Below are 16,845 nucleotides of genomic sequence, written 5' to 3'. Positions count from 1 at the left end.
CTGCTCAGCTTCTCCCACTGGGGCTCTTCTGCCCCCCAAACACAAGGCTGGACACCCCCAGAAGCACAGAGCACCTGGCAGGAGCTGTGAGAGCCCTCCCTGCATCCCTGGGGCACAGGAGCAGGGCTGGGCTCCAGGCATGGCAGAGGCCGTGGGATCTCCAGCCCCGTGAGGCTCCCAAGGGCAAAGCCAGGAAGGCAGGAGAGACTGGTGGGAGCTGGGAAGCTCGGGGGGACCCGTCTGCTGCCAATGCCAGCCAGCCTCACCCCTGGAAGCCCCCCAAGATCCTTCCCAAACACAGTGACCCTTTTTCAGGAGAAGGCACAGGCTCCTTTCCCAGCAGAGCCTGGGGTGAGGGAACAGGGAAACTGAGGCACACGGCACAGACACAACAACACTGGGCAGGATCTGTATTCCTGAAGGCCTTCAAGTCACCGGGACACAGCCTGTCCCTTGTCCCCCAGCACCCCCCGGCCTCCCCAGGGCAATAAATACTCCCCAGACTACCACACACCAAAGCTCCTGGGCCCACCACCCCTCACGGGCGTCACAGCTCCGTCTTCACCTTGTGCATCAAGTCCTTCTGGTCGATCTTCTCCAGGTCCTGATGCCAGCGGTTGTAGGCCAGCAGGGCCACGTTTTTGGCCGCCACCGCTATCATCTCCATGGAGCTGGCCACCCACTCCACGCCGCTGAGGTAGAAGAGGTTCTCGTGGAGCACGATGGGCGGCAGGGCCTTGGCGGCGTCGTAGCGCGGGTACGTCTGCCACTCCGTCACCTGCACCGAGTAGTAGGACCTGAAGAGGGTCTTCAGCTGGGGCTTGTCCAGCGGCTGCTGGGACAGGACGCGCCACACCGCGGCCTCCTGGGGCTGCTTGCGCCGGAACGCCGCCGAGATGTTGACGGGGCAGATGTTGTCCATGGCGTGGAAGAAGAGGTCGGGGGTGTCGGTGGTGAGGATGCTGGTGAAAGGGAACAGCTTGGGGTCGGGGAAGCCAAAGTAGGAGGAGTTGAGGTAGCCGTGCACCACGGAGGTGACGGAGGGCTGGAAGGCTCCGGGGAAGTCGGCGATGGGGGGGTCGAAGTTGTCGAAGGTGAAGTTGCTCCTGCTGGGATGCAGCGGAGTCGTCACCACCACCAGGTCGTAGAAAGCCGAGCCCTGGCCTTCGGTGCTCTCGTAGTGGACCTGGTACAGGGCTCTCCCCTCTGAAGAGACAAGGGACAGTCAGGAGCAGCCCTGAGGCCCAGGTGGTGCTGCCCTGTCCCTCTTTTTTCCAACCTGACCTCCATCCCCTGGTTTTCCAGCACACACCAGTGCTGGACCACAGCACCTGATGGTTATGGATGAGTTTCGGATGCCTTAGGGTGGCAGAAAGGCTTCATTAAGACTCTGTGAAAATGTTTCCAGAGAGACCCAGCCTAGTGGGGGCAAAGAGGACTAGGGGAACACAGCCCACATCCCAGGCCCCAGATATTTTTCTGCTGTGGTGGAAGGGGGAGCGAGCCTGCAACAAGGACGGTGCTACAGGAGAACCTGATGGACCTCAGGAGGGAGGGAGGGCAACCTCAGGGCTGAGCTTGGTGCCACAGGATCAGACAAAGGGAGAAGGACAGACCCTCAGGCCCTCTCCCAAATGCCTCACCAGGACCAGGATGCCCTCCAGCCACAGCATTCCCATGGTGCCACCACCAATCTCCCACCCTGGTGCACGCAGAGCCACACCCGTGCCCAGGCTCACCCGAGCTGTGCAGGGAGATGCCCGTCACCCTGGCTGAGATGACATTGGCTTTGGTCAGCTTCAGCAGACCTGAACACACCAGCTTATTCCCTCCTTCCACCGCCCAGGTGCTGCCCTGGGCTCCCGCCAGCGACATGGCCCCTGCAGAGAGGAAGACGAGGGTGGCTCCACAGCCTGGCCGCAGAGGGGACACTGAGGAGCGTCACGCAGCAAGAGGAGGTGGCTTCACCTGCGAAGGCGGGCACCAGCACGGACTGGCCGTAGCTGGAGCGCAGGACGGCGGCGATGACGTCGTCCACGAAGCGCTGGGTGACACCCACCTCCAGCAGGGACTCGGCCACCGAGCGCTGGGTCATGTTCACGAAGGCCTCCCCCCCCAGCGAGCGCAGCAGCTCCTCCAGGCTGGAGAAGGCGTAGCCGTGTGCCTGGTACTTGTAGATCCTGGAGGGGACGGGAGCAGGGGGCACCCGGTGATGCCCTGGTGCCAGGGGAACCCCCCCCCCCGCAAGCCCACGGGCTCTCCTACCTCATGAACTTCTCCATCACCTCCTCCACCCACATCTGCAGGCGCAGGAAGCTGATGCCATAGTGCCACCAGAGGCGGAAGAGGTTGAGCAGGTACCAGTCGGTCTCCTCCAGGACGAAGTGCTCCCCGCTGAAGATGGCGCTTTTCCCGGCCACCTCGCGCCGGTGCTTGAGGCCTGCGGGAGCAGAGGGAGCACGTGGCTGCCCCTCCCTGGGGCTGGCTGGCTCCTGGGAAAGGCCAGCACTGGACAAGAGCATCCTTGCCCAGCAGGGGTACGGGCAAGGATGCTCTTGGAGGGACCCCAAGGCACGGGTTCCCGGCCACATCATGTTGGGGCGTCTCACGGAGCTGCTGCTGCCTACTGGGACAGACTGGCAGGAGTTTGGGAACAACCGCCCCCAACACTAATCCCACCAGGACCCCCTGATGGCGACCACCTCGTCCCCTTCTCTCTCCAGGGCACAACAGGAGAGACTGCAAGGGGATCACCTCATGCCTGGGGCACCAAGGGCGACCGGCAGAAACCCTCCCCACTACCCCAAGCACAGAGCCCAAACCCCCCAGCTTAGCGAGGGAGGCCGTGCAAGCGCTGGGACGCCCAGTCTCACCCAGGATCTTGACGAAGTCCTGCATGTGGAGGCTGAGGGCGTGGATGGACGCTCCCCGGCTCTCATACTGCTGCTTGTTGACGGTGACGGTGGCCAGCCGCCCGCCCACGCCCGCCGCCTCGTACACGTCCAGCTGCACCTGCGGCCCGAAGTGCTGCTGCAGGAAGTACGCGGCGGCCGAGCCCCCCAGCCCGGCGCCCACCACGGCTGCGGGCGAGAGCGGCGAGAGGCCGGGTCAGCAGCGCCCCGGGGGCGCGGGGGTCCCGCCGCTCCCCCGAGGCGCCAGCAGCAGGGTCGGGGATGCGCGGGGACGGGGACGGGGACGCAGGGCGCGCAGCGGAGCGGAGGGGTGCGGAACGCTCCGTGCCGGCCCCGGGCGGGGCGGGGAGGCGGCGCGGTGCCGCCGGCCCCGCCGCGGGCTCCCGGATGCCCACCGCGGCCCACGGCATCCCCGCGTACCGATGGAGCGCGGCGCGGCGCGGGCGGCGGGCGCGGCCGGGAGCGCGGCCAGGAGCGCGGCCAGGGCCGGCAGCAGCGGCAGCGGCAGCGGCGGCAGCGGCAGCGCGGCGGGCGGCGGGGCCATGGCGCGGAGAGCGGGGCCGGCAGCGCCCGCCCCGGCCCGCCCCTCCCGCAGGCTCGGCCCCCGCGCCCCCCGCGCCCGCCCCGCCCCGAGCCCGGCACGGCCCCGCGCACCGCAGGGCGGAGAGTGGCGCTGAGGGGACGCGGGGGATGCTGCCGCGCTGCCCACAGCCCCTGCGAGCATCCCCCTGCCCTCCGCTCCTCACACGCGTCCCACAGCCAGGGCCCAGCCCGGTGCCGGCGCCGCGGTGCTGCCAGGGCACGTTTTCCGTGAGCTCCGGGTGATGCTCGCAGAGCTCGGGCCCCGGCGGAGCGGAGCAGGCTGGGTCCTGCCTGCCTCATTCATGCAGCAGCCGGGGCGTTTCGAGCTTTCGCTCGGACTTTTCTGCCCTGGGCAAAACAAGGTGCCTGACAGCGAGCGGTTTGTGCCAAGGGCATCCCACGGGAGCCCGCTGCTACTCGGATTACAAAGGATGGCAAGGGCTGAGCAAAAACTCTCGAACAGGTTGGACGTGTAATTACAGACCCAGAGCTCGCTCCAGCCCAGGGCTGGCTCCTTACCGAGGGACAGAAATTTGTTTGAGAATCCATCACTTTGTCTCCAGGAAACACAACACAAGCACAGGCCCCTTCCTTTCCCCAGCCAGGAGCCACTTCAGACTTTCTGCATGGGGAGCACGTACAGCCCCGAACCTCAAGGGTGAATATTTGGGTGGGCACAGATAAAAATTACCCGTGCTCAGCTCCCCCTCACAATGGGAAGGATCCCACCGGGATAGGGAGATGACGATCCCAAGCAGCTCAAAACACGGCACACAAATACCTTTGCAGCATGTCTCGGGTTTTTAACAAGCTCTTACTCAACCAGCCTGATTTCCCCAGGGCTGTGGGCGACAAGAAATCTGCTGTGCACACAGCAGGGCTCCCAGGCAGGTCAGCGCTGCTCCCAGTCCTGCTTGCAGGAGTTCTGGATTTTTTATCATGCCATAAGCGAAATGCTCTGCCACAAGCTCTGAGGCTTTTCTGCACGTGGTGGTTTGAGAACTCCCAGCTCTCACTGTTGCTGCAGAGAAAAACCAGCAGAGCCAGAAATTGCCTAATGGCAGCAGCAGGATTTCCTGGGCTGAGGTGCATTTTAGCAGGATGAGGAAAAGCCCCTGTAATGGGCCATCACCCCTGCAGCACGGCTGGCTTTGCTGGCAGATCTTTAGCACGGAAATATTGATCTCACCCCCATAAAGGCTACTTGTAAATGGTCTTTTGCAAACGCTTTTTATTGCAGGGAGAAGCGCCCGGGGGCATCCAGAGCTCTGGGAGAACAAGGCCCACCCATACGGGTGCAAAGCAGGAACGGAGGCCCAGCTATTTTTGCAGAGAATGAAATCTGTTACAAACACACCCTCACAGAGAAAGCCTCGTCTTTTCTCCCTCAAATCCCCGAAATCACAGCCTGCCTGTGGGTACCACGGTGTGAAGGCACCCTGTAAATTAACCCACCCTTAACTGCAGCGCTGCAGCACAGCACACACGGGGGCAAACAGGCAGCAGAGCCAAAGATAAACCCAGAGATCCAGATTTCAGCTGTTGGCAGAGCTCTGTTGAACCAACCACCACCAGAAGCTGGCAGAAAACATTTCTCTGCACAGTCACGCAGGAACAGACACAGCAGAAGGTGTGGAAAGGCCTGGGCAGGTTATCAGTGCAGGAATCACTGACACCAACCCCGTGTGTGTGTGTTTCTAGGAGCCCTCCTAAGGCATTGTTAATAAAACGTTCAGCCAAATGCTGCTGCGGCCCTTTCACAGACAATGGGATCAGGAACAGCAAGAAAGCTTCCAATGTGCAGTCCCAGCCGGCTGGAGTTGGAATGAGCAGCAGTTTGAGGCAGGGAAAAAGGCAAGAGAAGTCATTGCAATTCTTCTGTTTTATTAGCAAATGGACAGCATCCGAACATCTAAAGGAAATCAGACCTTTCCAACATCAACTCAAATGTTGTTGTCAATTTCTTGCACTGCTCCCACACATCTCTGTCTGTCATACAGCCAGAACCTTTGGGTAAACAAAGAGCACAGAAACACACAGAAATTACAATATATACACATGTTTTCCCCCCACCTAAACGGCCTTAGATTTTTGGAGATTAGCAACGCTTTGTTCGTTTGACTCTGCAAATAATAACAAAACAATTTTAAAATAAAAAAATACTACAATATTCACATTATAAAACTTAAATACTTTTTTTGTTGTTAATTAAGGGACTGCTAGGAGCTATTGAGTGATCACAGCTCTTCCAACAGAAGCTCTGGTGCTGAAGCACTGGGAAGTTAAGGTTCACAAAGCAACATCCATTTCATTCTGCACTGCTCCTGGTCAGAGCTCAGATCTTGCCATGCTCATGACAGTGCCACTGGAGACTTGTCCAGGTGTGGAGATGACTAAAAGGTACATGACACTTCCTCTCCTCTGCTATTCCTGCCCTGTTTGTGTATTTCTGTGTTTTTTTGATCAGTTACTGGATCAAGTGACTGCAGAGGAGCAGCTCATGGGTCAGTCCCCTCCCTGCAGGAGTTACAGAAACAGGGCAGAAAAGGCAGCAAGAACCAAGCAGAAATTCAACCCACCCTTCCACAATCTCATCCAGGACAAAAAAAAAAAAAAAACATCATTAAGTGTGCTTGAAAGGCAAGAGAATCAAATTTTACCTGGGAAATCTGGATTCTGTGATGGAATCCAGGTTTGGTTATTTCATTTTCACTTCACCTTTCAAAGGAAGCAGAAACTGGGGCAAACAACAGCTACAGGATTTATCTCTTTGGTAACATCTGTGAAAGTCTCTCAGCACTGCCTCCATTTCACAGAAATCATAAAACCTGACAGGATCCTGTAGAAGTTTTGTAGGTTTCACTGGGAAGAGAACTTGCCCCAAATTAAACAGGGCCTCTGTGAGGGTGGGAAAGACTGCACAGGGTCCCTCAGAGTCCTGCTGCAGCCACACTGCAGTGCCTCAGTGAGAGCAGACCCCAGACAGACAAGCTGATAAATCATCTCGGTACAGACAGAAGGTCTGAGTGCATTTTAGGGTATTTCCTTAAGGCAGAAGTGGGTGAATACTGGCTGAGGAGACAGGCAGAATTGGAAAACCCAAGTTGGACTGAATGACTGTAACTTTTTTCTCACAGTCCAGTGGCTCCACGGGTGAGTTTGAAGAGGATTTGGATCCCATCACTCCTGGTCACACCCAGCTGCAGCCTCTCTGTGACAGAAAACTGTCTGTAGTGTAAAATGTCAGTGCTTCTGTTTGGCTCATTACAACTAAAGTCTCACTTTCAAAGCTGCAGCTCTCCCCTCACACTGCAAGACTCAGCTGATACAGCAGGGGCTGAAGAGGCAGCAGAGACCCCACTGTTCCCTCCAGCTGAGGACGTGGGTTCCCCTCTTTTGAGGAAGAACAGGCAGATTTGTAGTGCCACATTTCATATTTTACCTGTTTTTCTCTGGTGAAACAGCATATCCTGGTGACCTGCTCAGCACAACAATGAATAGGAAGTTCTGTTTATCTCTGAAACTTCCAAAACCGTGGTAATAATACACTGAACAACAGGTTTGGCCATGAGCTAAAGCTGCCAGAAGTGCTGTTTCAGGGCTGAAATCTCCAGTACCTCCCTCAGAACCTACTGCACAGAGGCAGAAACCCACACTCCAAAAAGGATCCACTACAGACTCACACCAATGCTGCCACTAAAAGGTTGCATGGAGCAGGTTAGAAATGTGCAGATTCCTTAAATTTCTGGGATGCCAACCCACTAAGAGCACACAGTCTCCCCAGGTGAAAGACTGTCAGTATTAAAGGCTGTGACAATCTTGAAGTCCACCACAAAAGGGTTTTTCAGCTAAAGCCTCCAAAGAAATGGGAGAAGAATAAATTTTCTTCCAAACCAGGGATGGCATCCACTCTAAGTAAAGCATTTTTGGGAGTGCACTTGTCAGGTTATGGAACCAACTCCAGAAAGTAAAAAAGAAGGAATGAACAAATCAGTAAGAAACAAGATGAAAACCAACCATTCCTGGTTTTGTGGCTTAACTGTTCTTCTGTCATTTGACTGCTTGCTGCTCTGCAAAGGGTTAAATTCTGATCCTCCTCAGTGACTGCATCCTTTCAGCTGAGATAAATGAACTCCCAGGCCATAGGGCCAGTGGGAAATACATATGTGCTGTGACAACAACATGCCTCCAACCAGGAGGACAGCTCGAGGTCAGCTTTCACTTCCTCAGCCTTCTGCTTCTCTTGCTTTCTTGTCACTGCTGCTAAAATTGGTTCAAGGGCACTTGAGGCTTTGGAGCAGAGAAGATTTTTCTCCTTGTGTCAAAACCCAAAAGGTTTCATATTTACTAGGATCACTGGAAGTAGAATCAGAATGTGGACTGGAAGTTGGTGCAATCTGAGGATCTCTGCCGGAGAGCTGAGAAAAGAGAACAGTCCAGATTTCCTGCTTAAGGGCACAGCTCCATTTTGCCAGCAGCTGCAACAAAGAGCACATAGTTTATCATGCTTGAAAGCTGCACAAATACCCACCAGGGAAGAGAAATTACTCTCCTCTAAAACATACATTTGGGTTGGAGATTAAGAGATGTGAGGACAGTTTTCTGGCTCCACCACAAATCACTGTTCCCTGTTTTACCTTTGGGAACAGAGTCAAGCTGGAATTTTACCTGGAGAAGGAATATTAACATTAGTCTGACCTAACAACTGAATTCTTTTTAAACCCTCATCTCTATTCAACTCTAGTACGACAGAGATTCCATGAATTCCAGATTCTTTTCCTGAAGCAACAAGAAAAAGCTGCCCCTAAGTGTTACTTCAAGTGATCATCTTCATCCCATCTGAGGGCTCTGGGGACAAGGGAAGACATCAAATCCAGGTGATAATAATATTCATCCCTCTGGACTTCTCCCAGTGCTTTGCACATGAAAAGCCTCACCACATCCCTGTGAGGTAGGTCAGTATTATTACAGTCCCTTAATACAGCTGTGGAAAGTGAGGCAGAGAAGTTCCTTTCCTGGAGGCCACTGCAGCAGTCCCCCTCAGAATGGAACAGGGAGACAAGAAGAGAATTTCCCTTTGTCTCCGTATCTCCCCTCTTCCCCATACAAACCACGGAGAAACAAGCAGAGAAAGAGGCTGCAGTGCCCCAAATGTCTGACAAACAGCAGGACTCCAGGGACTCCAAGGAGGACCACTGAACACACGAGTACCTCAGAACGAACGGCGATGCCGCCGCCGCGCGCGCGCGACCCCGAAGCTGTCACACAACACAAAGCCAGCTCAATAAATAAGTAAATACACGCAGCTGTGACTGTCCCCAGCTCAGCAAGGTCCCAGGTGGAGCAGCTGAAGCCACGTCACTCCTGTGCCTCCACGGCCACGCCGACCAGCGCGTGCCTGATGGTGCGGCCGTGCAGTTTGTAGCCGTCCTGCGTGACCAGCGCCACCGTGCCCGGCTGCATGCCCTCGGCTGGCACGTGGCAGATGATCTCGTGGTCGTAGGGGTCGTACCTGCCCCCGACAGGGTTCATCTTCTGCAGGCCGTGCTTGGCGAAGACGCTCTGCAGCTTGGCCTCGATGAGAGAGAGGCCCTCGTAGATCTTCTTCAGGGTGGGGTTGGGATCGCTGGGCTCCTCCGCGTGGCCCGCGGCGCTCTCGGCTGTCTTCTCCAGGATGTCTGCCACCTCCACCAGGTCCCTGCAGAAACTCTGGATCCCTGCAGGAAGGACATGAAGGACAGCTTACAGAACATCCAGAGCTCCAGTAGCAAGGACAGACAAAGTCACAGTGGTTTGAAGGCACCTTTAGAGCTGCTCATTGATTTGAAGTTAATTTAGCAAGACCAGGAAGTGTCTTGTGATTGCTGGAACCAAAGCTTCAGCATTAAGAGTAATCTAAAGACTCCCCAAACCAAGGTATATGCAGGAAATGCACATCCATACCGTGACCATATATATATATTTGGTGTTCCTGACAAAGCAGAGCATTAATGTCTCACTCCAAACGGTTTTTTGCAACTCAGATTTGTCATTTAGGACTCTGCTCCACACCCCCTGCTCCAGTCCCACTGACATAATTTTGTCACACAAGTGCCCATTCCACAGGGAACAAACACAATGGGGGGAAGCAAAAACAATGCATGGCTATTCAGAAGTACAAAATCCCCTATTTATTCATAGCTTAAAACCATTGTGGAAGGACTGGACCAAAATGGTCCTTGGGTTGGTCATGAAAAGCCAGGCAGGTTTTGTCATTAGAAAATAATGACAAAAGGGTTAGACTGGCTGCATTTCCAGCAGTGGTTTCTTGCACAGTGCAGAAATTCCAGGAAAAGCAGCCTCCCTCAGTTACATAAATGTCTTAACTCCCTGACTGGAATGACACATTAGGGAAAGAGAGAAAATGAGGCAATAGTCAGGTGCTGTCTGCAGCTGTACACGTGAACAAAGGGAGAGGAAGGAGATGCAGCAAAGGAGCAGACAGAAGCCCAGCAATTACCACTCCATGGAATCAGAGTCATTTAGGCTGCTCAAGACCTTTAAGATCAAGTCAGCACTGCCAAGGCCACCACTAAACCGTGCCACAGTCTTTTCAACACCTCCAGGGATGGTGTCCCCAGCTCTTCCCTGGGTAGACTGTGCCAGTGCTTGGCAACACTCTCAGTGAAGAAATTTCTCCTAAAACCTAATCTAAACCTCCCCTGGCACAACTTGAGGCTACTTCCTCTTGTCTTACCTCTCATCAATTGGGAAAAGAGACTAATCCCACCCTGCTATGAGTTCCTTTCAGATTTTCCTCTTATCTACAGATCTCCAAGTCTCACTCTGTGCACAATTTCTAATGAAGAACTTGTTTTTTCTTCATGCTACTTATCAAATCCCAAGAGCTCAAAAAACCCTCTCAAAATCAATCATCCTGTTGTTGATTATCTCCAAACTCAGCAGCCATTTTATAGCACCATGGGTGGAAAGTAAGAAAATACAGCAGCTCTAATTTCAAGGCTGCTAGAATTAGCTGACAATAAACCTCTTGAGATCCATGCATTATAGAGAAAAACAGTTTTTCATTCTCAGAGATGGTTCTGGCACAGTGCAATGCCTGAACAGCACTTTCTTCCCCCTTCACCTGCTTCTGCTGCCAAAGCTACAAATCCAGCTCATTTCACTGATGCTAAAATATTTCTTTTAGAGGTTTTAAACATCTAATCTAGAGATTGACAACTACTGCCCCAGGCTGCATCTACCTCCAATGGAATGAAGCAGGCTGTTAATATAGTAAAGGAGATCACAACCTGATGACACAGCCAAGTATAAAATACACCCTGCCAGAGCCCATCCTCAGCACACAGCAGAGCCTGCATTCTCAACCAAGTCAGCAGAACTAAACTCAGCTGCACTGGGACTATTTAAAAAAAAAATAGTCACAATTCTGTGATTCTGTGGGTAAACCTGATAGGTCAGGTCACAGCTGGACACAGAGAAAAAATAGTGATTAAGCCCAGACATCAAGAGTTCAGGCCAAACATCACAGCAGGCTTTGAAATAAACGAGGGAGGGCAGGACAGGGGGACAGAAAAGCTGCTGATCAGCATTTTCTGCTCAGGCAAGGCAGGCCAGTGCAGTAAACACAGCTCTTCTGCTTACCAAAGAGTTTGGCATCTTCCACAAACTTCTGTGTTCTCCTCCGGACGTTCTCGGAATCTGCCAAAGCTTTCCGGTATCGCTCCTGTAACCACAGAGGGGACACATCAAACCAGCAGGGAAAACCCCTCTCCTGACACTGCAAACCCCTCAGAAATGCTTTTAAAAAGAGAAGGCTGTGCTGGGCTCCTGCATTTCCATACAAAGACAATTCATTCTACTGATTAACCAGAAACTGCAAATTCCTCAGAAGACCCAAGGAAGGCCAAAAATATCCTGGGCACTGAATGGCTGGATTCAGCTGAACAGCCACTGCCAGGCTGCTGCTGAGCTCCTCCTCACTCCAGCAGGCAGCTCTGTGACAGCTGATTTCTCACTCAGTGCAGGATTCTCGGGGTGATTATCTCCAGAACAGCCCAGTGCTGTGGTATTTAATCCCCCCCCCCCCAGTCACATGTGTTGTTCAATATAGAACCTGATTTCCATCACACACAGGCACTTAAAAGGGCTTCCCTTCTTGGATAATCTGGATCCAGTGTGACATGAAGCTGTTAAGGAGTGCCCAAAGGAGGGACACGGGGATGGGGAAGGGTCTGGAGGAGCAGCTGAGGGCACTGGGATTGTGCAGCTGGACGAGGCTGAGGGGAGACCCCTTGGGGTCTGCAGCTCCTCCCGAGGGGCAGCTCCAATCTCTGCTCCTGGGACAGGACCCAGGGAGGGCTGGAGCTGTGCCAGGGGAATTTGGGATGGAGCTCAGGGAAAGGTTCTTCCCCCTGAGGGTGCTGGCACTGCCCAGGCTCCCCAGGGAATGGGCACAGCCCCGAGGCTGCCAGAGCTCCAGGAGGGTTTGGACAGCGCTCCAGGGATGCCCAGGGTGGGATTTTGGGGGGTCTGTGCATGGCCAGGATCTGGCCTGGATGATCCTGTGGGAATTCAGGATATTCCATGATTCTATGCCAACATGTGATGCTAATCAGCACGAAGCTACTGCCACAAGGCTGTGAAAGAAGTGAGCAGCTCCAGCACACAGCTTTTCCTGCCAGGATCACACCATCAGTGCCCTTCTGCTGGCACTGCTGCCAGATGGTGTTTTGGGGAAGGCAGGGTGGAATTTCACCCTCTCACACTCAGGGCACAGCTGCTCTGGAGCTCTGTGTGTCTGTCACAGCATTTAGGGGAAAATCCAGGGTTGAAAACCAGACCAAGCCAAGGGGACTGAAGCAAAGGCATCCAGCACACTCACAGTTAAATCTCGGACTTGCTCTTCCAATTTGATGGCTTTGTGCTCCAAGGCACAGTCAGAGAGGGGGTGCTTGGGCTCCTCACTGGGGTCCTCTGGGCCACACTCATCTCCTGTACTTCTCTGCTGAGCTGCAGTGCTGAAAGCACAGGGGCACCCTCTGAAATACAAACTAGGGACAAAGAAACAAATTGAGTAACTTCAGGGTCAACGAGAATTCAAGGTTAGTGTCACTATTAAAAGCACACTCTCTTAAAAGAGGTACACAGGATTCTAGACACGATTTTATTTCTTCTCAGAAAACACAGACAATCAGCAACGAAACACAAAGAGGTGTTGTTAAATTCTTTTATTTTAGACTAGCTAGGCACACAGAGGCTTTACTCCACTTCTGTGGCATACCTTGGAAAGAGTCAAATTTTCACAGAAACAGAATAAATGAGGTTGGAAAACACTTTCAAGACCATCAAGTCCAACCTGTACCAAATCCCCACCCTGTCACCAGCTCAGAGCCCCGAGTGCCACATCCAGTCATTCCCTGGACACTTCCACCACCTCCCTGGTCTTTTCCAACATAATTAATTCTGTGAATCCCTGATAGTGTTTCACTCTCCCTCCTACTACACTTGCTTTTACAAACCAACCTAGACAGGGCTCATTCCTGTCAGCATGAGCCTCAGCTGCACCTCCCTCTCACACCTCACACCAGGAAGAATCTGCAGAACAAAACAGAATTTACTCCCAAACCAGCTCCATGCAGGAAACGTTTCAGTACACACCTAACAAGGAAGGGTGTATTCTCCTTTTTTGGGAACACCTGGGCTCTTCCTCTGAGCAAAGCTTTCAACACCCCCATCATGCAATGTTTTATATCCCCTCTATGCAACATTTTCCATACATTAAGTGCACATCTAGCCCGTGAAAGGCAGCACAGCCCAGAAATCCCAGTGCTGGCACCAGCTCCACTCCCTGTGCTTTTACAGAACAATTCCACTCTGCACAGAGACGTTAATTTAGACCCCAGAATCGATCCAGCTGAGTTCACATTACCAGGCCTGCACCATTAAGCATTCTTCCTCTTCAGCAAGGCTGCATTGCTCAGGTTCAATGTCACACAAGTGCACAGAATTTGTTCTGGGGTCTGTCATGAAGCCTCAGTGCTGTTCAGCCCCTTTTATTCCAGTACTGGAGCTGAGCAGAATTCAATCTCAAGGAGTTAAACCAGCTGAAAAATAACCCTATAAAACAAGAGGACTTTTCTCTCAGTGTCCCTGAATAGGTCTGCTGACAGATCAGATCAGATCAGTGCAAGTGCCAGTACCAAAAGGAAGCCAAATATGTGAGATGTGGGGCAGGGAGGAGGTGTCCCTGAGGGTTTAGACTGGCTCAATCCTCAAAGCCCAGCTCAAGAGATCTGTATCTGCCCAAAGACCACCAGGCATCTCCTCCCACCCCTGTTTAACAGCCCAGATGTTTCCTCATTTAAATCCTTAATAGCAGGGTGCTAAATGTCCCACAGCACTAATGACAAACTTCCTCTCCCCACCTGAGGACATTTGCATGTGCAGTTTTTATTAAGTGGGTATTTAAAACATGGTCTGTACGTCAAACCATTCCTTTTCAACAAATTATGTGCCAAACACAAACCTCAAAGTGTTTTCTCTACTTACATTTGCTCTAGAGTAGGAGGTTCCTCAGACTAATCTTTAAAGAACTGTCTGGGTTCCAGGAATGCCAACACAGGAAAAAAAAAAAAAACACCCACAATTCATCCCTGTCTGCTGTTCGGGGCACAAGACCTCCTCTTGAATGATTTTTAAGATTTATGTTACGTTCATTTTATTGACTGATTAACAGCACTTTATCAAAGTTAGAGAAAGTAGATTAAACTAGGGGGGAGGACAGAGCAGGACACCTTCACCAAGCCTTCAAAATCAATCTGAGGCTTTTTGCACGTAAAAACGTCCATGGGAAGCACCAGCTACAAGCTTCATCCTTTATCATCTCACATTTCATTTCAAAGAGCTGCAGGGATGGAAATCAGCCGTGCTACAGATGAACCAAACAACCTGAAACGCAGCTGAGAAATCTCGCTGGGCCCCTCCGAGGTGAAATTCCTGTGTTTTAAAAATAGGCTGTGCAGCTCGGTTAACTCCTCGGCACCCAAGATGCCACAGCTGGAGAGGTTTTTGTCTCTGCCTGTGGTTACTGGCAGGGATGGGTGTGTTTTGCGTGGGAGAGGGGCATGGAGGAGCCGGTCCCAGCTGCCTACGTGGAGCAGGGAGCTGCCTGCATGGACTCCTCTCTGCAGCCTCTGAACCCAAATCCCAAATCCCAGAGTGCTCCCCCCTGCAGGGACATGCCCTGGCAGCCACATGCTGCCTGGAGAAGTTATGGCAAAGAAATCCCAGCCTGACTCCAAAGGGAATTCTTCAGGTCTGTTACGCGGGGTTGAAAATGCCGCTCAATTTACTCCTTGCTGCAGGATGAAAGGAATTCTCCCCAACAAGTGGCAGGAGCTATTTACAGGCCGTCCACTGACCAAGCTCCGTCTTCTAAAGGCTGGTTTGATCACAGCTACCCTAAAAATAGGCACGGATCCCACGGGAGGAAGCTGACACATCCTGAAGTGACAGACACGTGGAAGTCGCGGGGCGTGTGAAGGAGGTTACACAAGACGGTGTTACAGAAAGATTTACAAAGCGATGTCACAGAAAGCCAAAGAGATTAAAAAAAAAAAAAAAAAAAAAGCAGAGAAGTTGATTGCGGCCATATGGCTTAAGCCAACTGTCCTTCAAGATTAATATTTCAGTGATGAGAGAGGGTTTCTGGTCAGAGCTACAATGGCATCACCCCTTTCTGGAGCACCCGACCATTCCAAAGTGACAATCAGCGCTCTCTAACGCAAGGGTCCTTCCCCACCCTCCCGGAACACTCCTTCCTCCTCCCAAATCAGCATGACAAAGCTCTCCAGTGCTGAGGCACACAGAAACATCTGCACTGGTTTCAGCTCTGATGAACCTCATTTGGAGGGAAATCTAATTACTCGCAATTCCTTCGCGCTGTTTCATCAGGGAGTGACTCCGGAGATAATGCAGCGCAGGGAGGGGATCGTCCCGCTCTGGGGTGGCCTCACCTCGAGAACTGGGGCACTTTTGGGTGCCAGGATGTAAAAAAGACCTAAAGCTCTTAGAGAATGTCCAAAGGAGGGACACGAAGACGGTGAAACACTCACTGCACATTTTGCAGGGGGACAAAGTAGTTTTCACCCACGTAAGAGGGAGAATTTCCTGACATGCATCTGCATTTAATCCCAAAGACAGCTGCATCTACCATGTGCTGCAGATTTCTTATATTACATTTAAACAGTCTTTTAGTGGTGTTTCTCTTCTAGACAAAAAAACAAAAAAAAATACTAACAGGCATTTTGGCTTTTTTTCTTTTCACCTGCCCACACTTCACTCAAATAACCAAAGCACCTTTATGGATTTCTCTTTTCTGAGCCATATTCCATGATGTAAAAAACAAGCATCAGTGGACACAGTTCCTGTGTCTAAATATTGACACAATTAAATGGATTCTCTTCCCGCCATCACCCAAAACACACTGATAGCACATGTGCTGCCTCACCACCAGAAACAAAACCTGAGGAGCACATTAAACCTGAATAATTAATGAATAAATGGTTCAGCCGGGCGACACACAGAGGCAGGAAACCACCTCCCAACGTGACTTACCGAGCGCGGAGACGCTTTGCCTTAAAAATGAACATTAATTTCCAAAAAAAAAAAAAAAAAAAATCACTATTCCGGGAAAAGAGCTTGGTTACGGGGGGTTATTTCTGCTCCAGGGTATTCTGAGGAGCGCGGAACGGCAGCGTGGCGTTTCGGGGGTGAGATGGGGAGCGGCGGGGGGTGATGGAGACCGGCGGGGTCCGGCTGTGGGTTGGGGTCGGGGTCCAGATCCGGGCCGGGATCGTGGTTGGGGTCTGGCTCCGGGTGTGGATCCGCTGCCGTTCCCGCCCGGGCCCGGCCCCGCGGCGCTGCCACGTCTGTCCCCGACACCCCGCGGCTCCGGGCCACCCCTGTCCCCCCGGCCCGGCCCGGTCGCAGCCCGTCCCCACGTACCTGCCTGTGCCGGCCTTGCCGGCCGCGGGCAGCAGGGCCCCGAGGCGCCGCAGGGAGCGGGCGGCCATGGCCCCTCACGGACCGGGCGGAGCAGGCGGCGGCGATGCGCCCGCGTCACCGCGGAACTACAGCTCCCACACGGCCCCGCGAGCGCCGGGCGGGGCCGGCCTGAGGGGCTGAGGGCGTGAGGGCGAGGCGGGGATGGGGGAAGGAAGGGCGTGAGGAGCGTGCTCCGACCGCCGCCGCCGCACAGCCCGGGACTCGGCTGCGGGCACAAGGGGCCGGGACCCGGAGTATGGCTTTGGCTGTGCCCCGAGAATGGGATCTGGCACCGGGGTTGGGA

At 53.3% G+C, this 16,845-nt stretch overlaps 2 protein-coding genes across 2 annotated transcripts; both read right to left on the bottom strand.

The window, feature by feature from the left end:
- Positions 1–405: 405 nt before the first annotated feature.
- On the bottom strand, positions 406–3,456 carry PCYOX1L (prenylcysteine oxidase 1 like). Its single transcript, XM_053991121.1, has 6 exons — positions 3,333–3,456; positions 2,874–3,080; positions 2,266–2,440; positions 1,969–2,180; positions 1,740–1,880; positions 406–1,206 (listed from the first exon to the last, which is right to left on the bottom strand). Exons 1-6 carry the CDS (start codon positions 3,454–3,456, stop codon positions 548–550), a joined length of 1,518 nt encoding a protein of 505 aa, XP_053847096.1. The 3' UTR covers positions 406–547.
- A 1,902-nt stretch (positions 3,457–5,358) lies between these two features.
- Positions 5,359–16,590, bottom strand: GRPEL2 (GrpE like 2, mitochondrial). Its single transcript, XM_053991414.1, has 4 exons — positions 16,503–16,590; positions 12,379–12,547; positions 11,139–11,220; positions 5,359–9,211 (listed from the first exon to the last, which is right to left on the bottom strand). Exons 1-4 carry the CDS (start codon positions 16,568–16,570, stop codon positions 8,853–8,855), a joined length of 678 nt encoding a protein of 225 aa, XP_053847389.1. The 5' UTR covers positions 16,571–16,590; the 3' UTR covers positions 5,359–8,852.
- Positions 16,591–16,845: the final 255 nt, after the last annotated feature.

Source organism: Vidua macroura, chromosome 15 (assembly GCF_024509145.1).
Source record: "Vidua macroura isolate BioBank_ID:100142 chromosome 15, ASM2450914v1, whole genome shotgun sequence".
In the NCBI taxonomy this organism is placed as follows: Eukaryota; Metazoa; Chordata; class Aves; order Passeriformes; family Viduidae; genus Vidua; species Vidua macroura.
The sequence above is the reverse complement of the archived record's forward strand: the minus strand, read 5'-3'. Positions and strand labels throughout refer to the sequence as shown.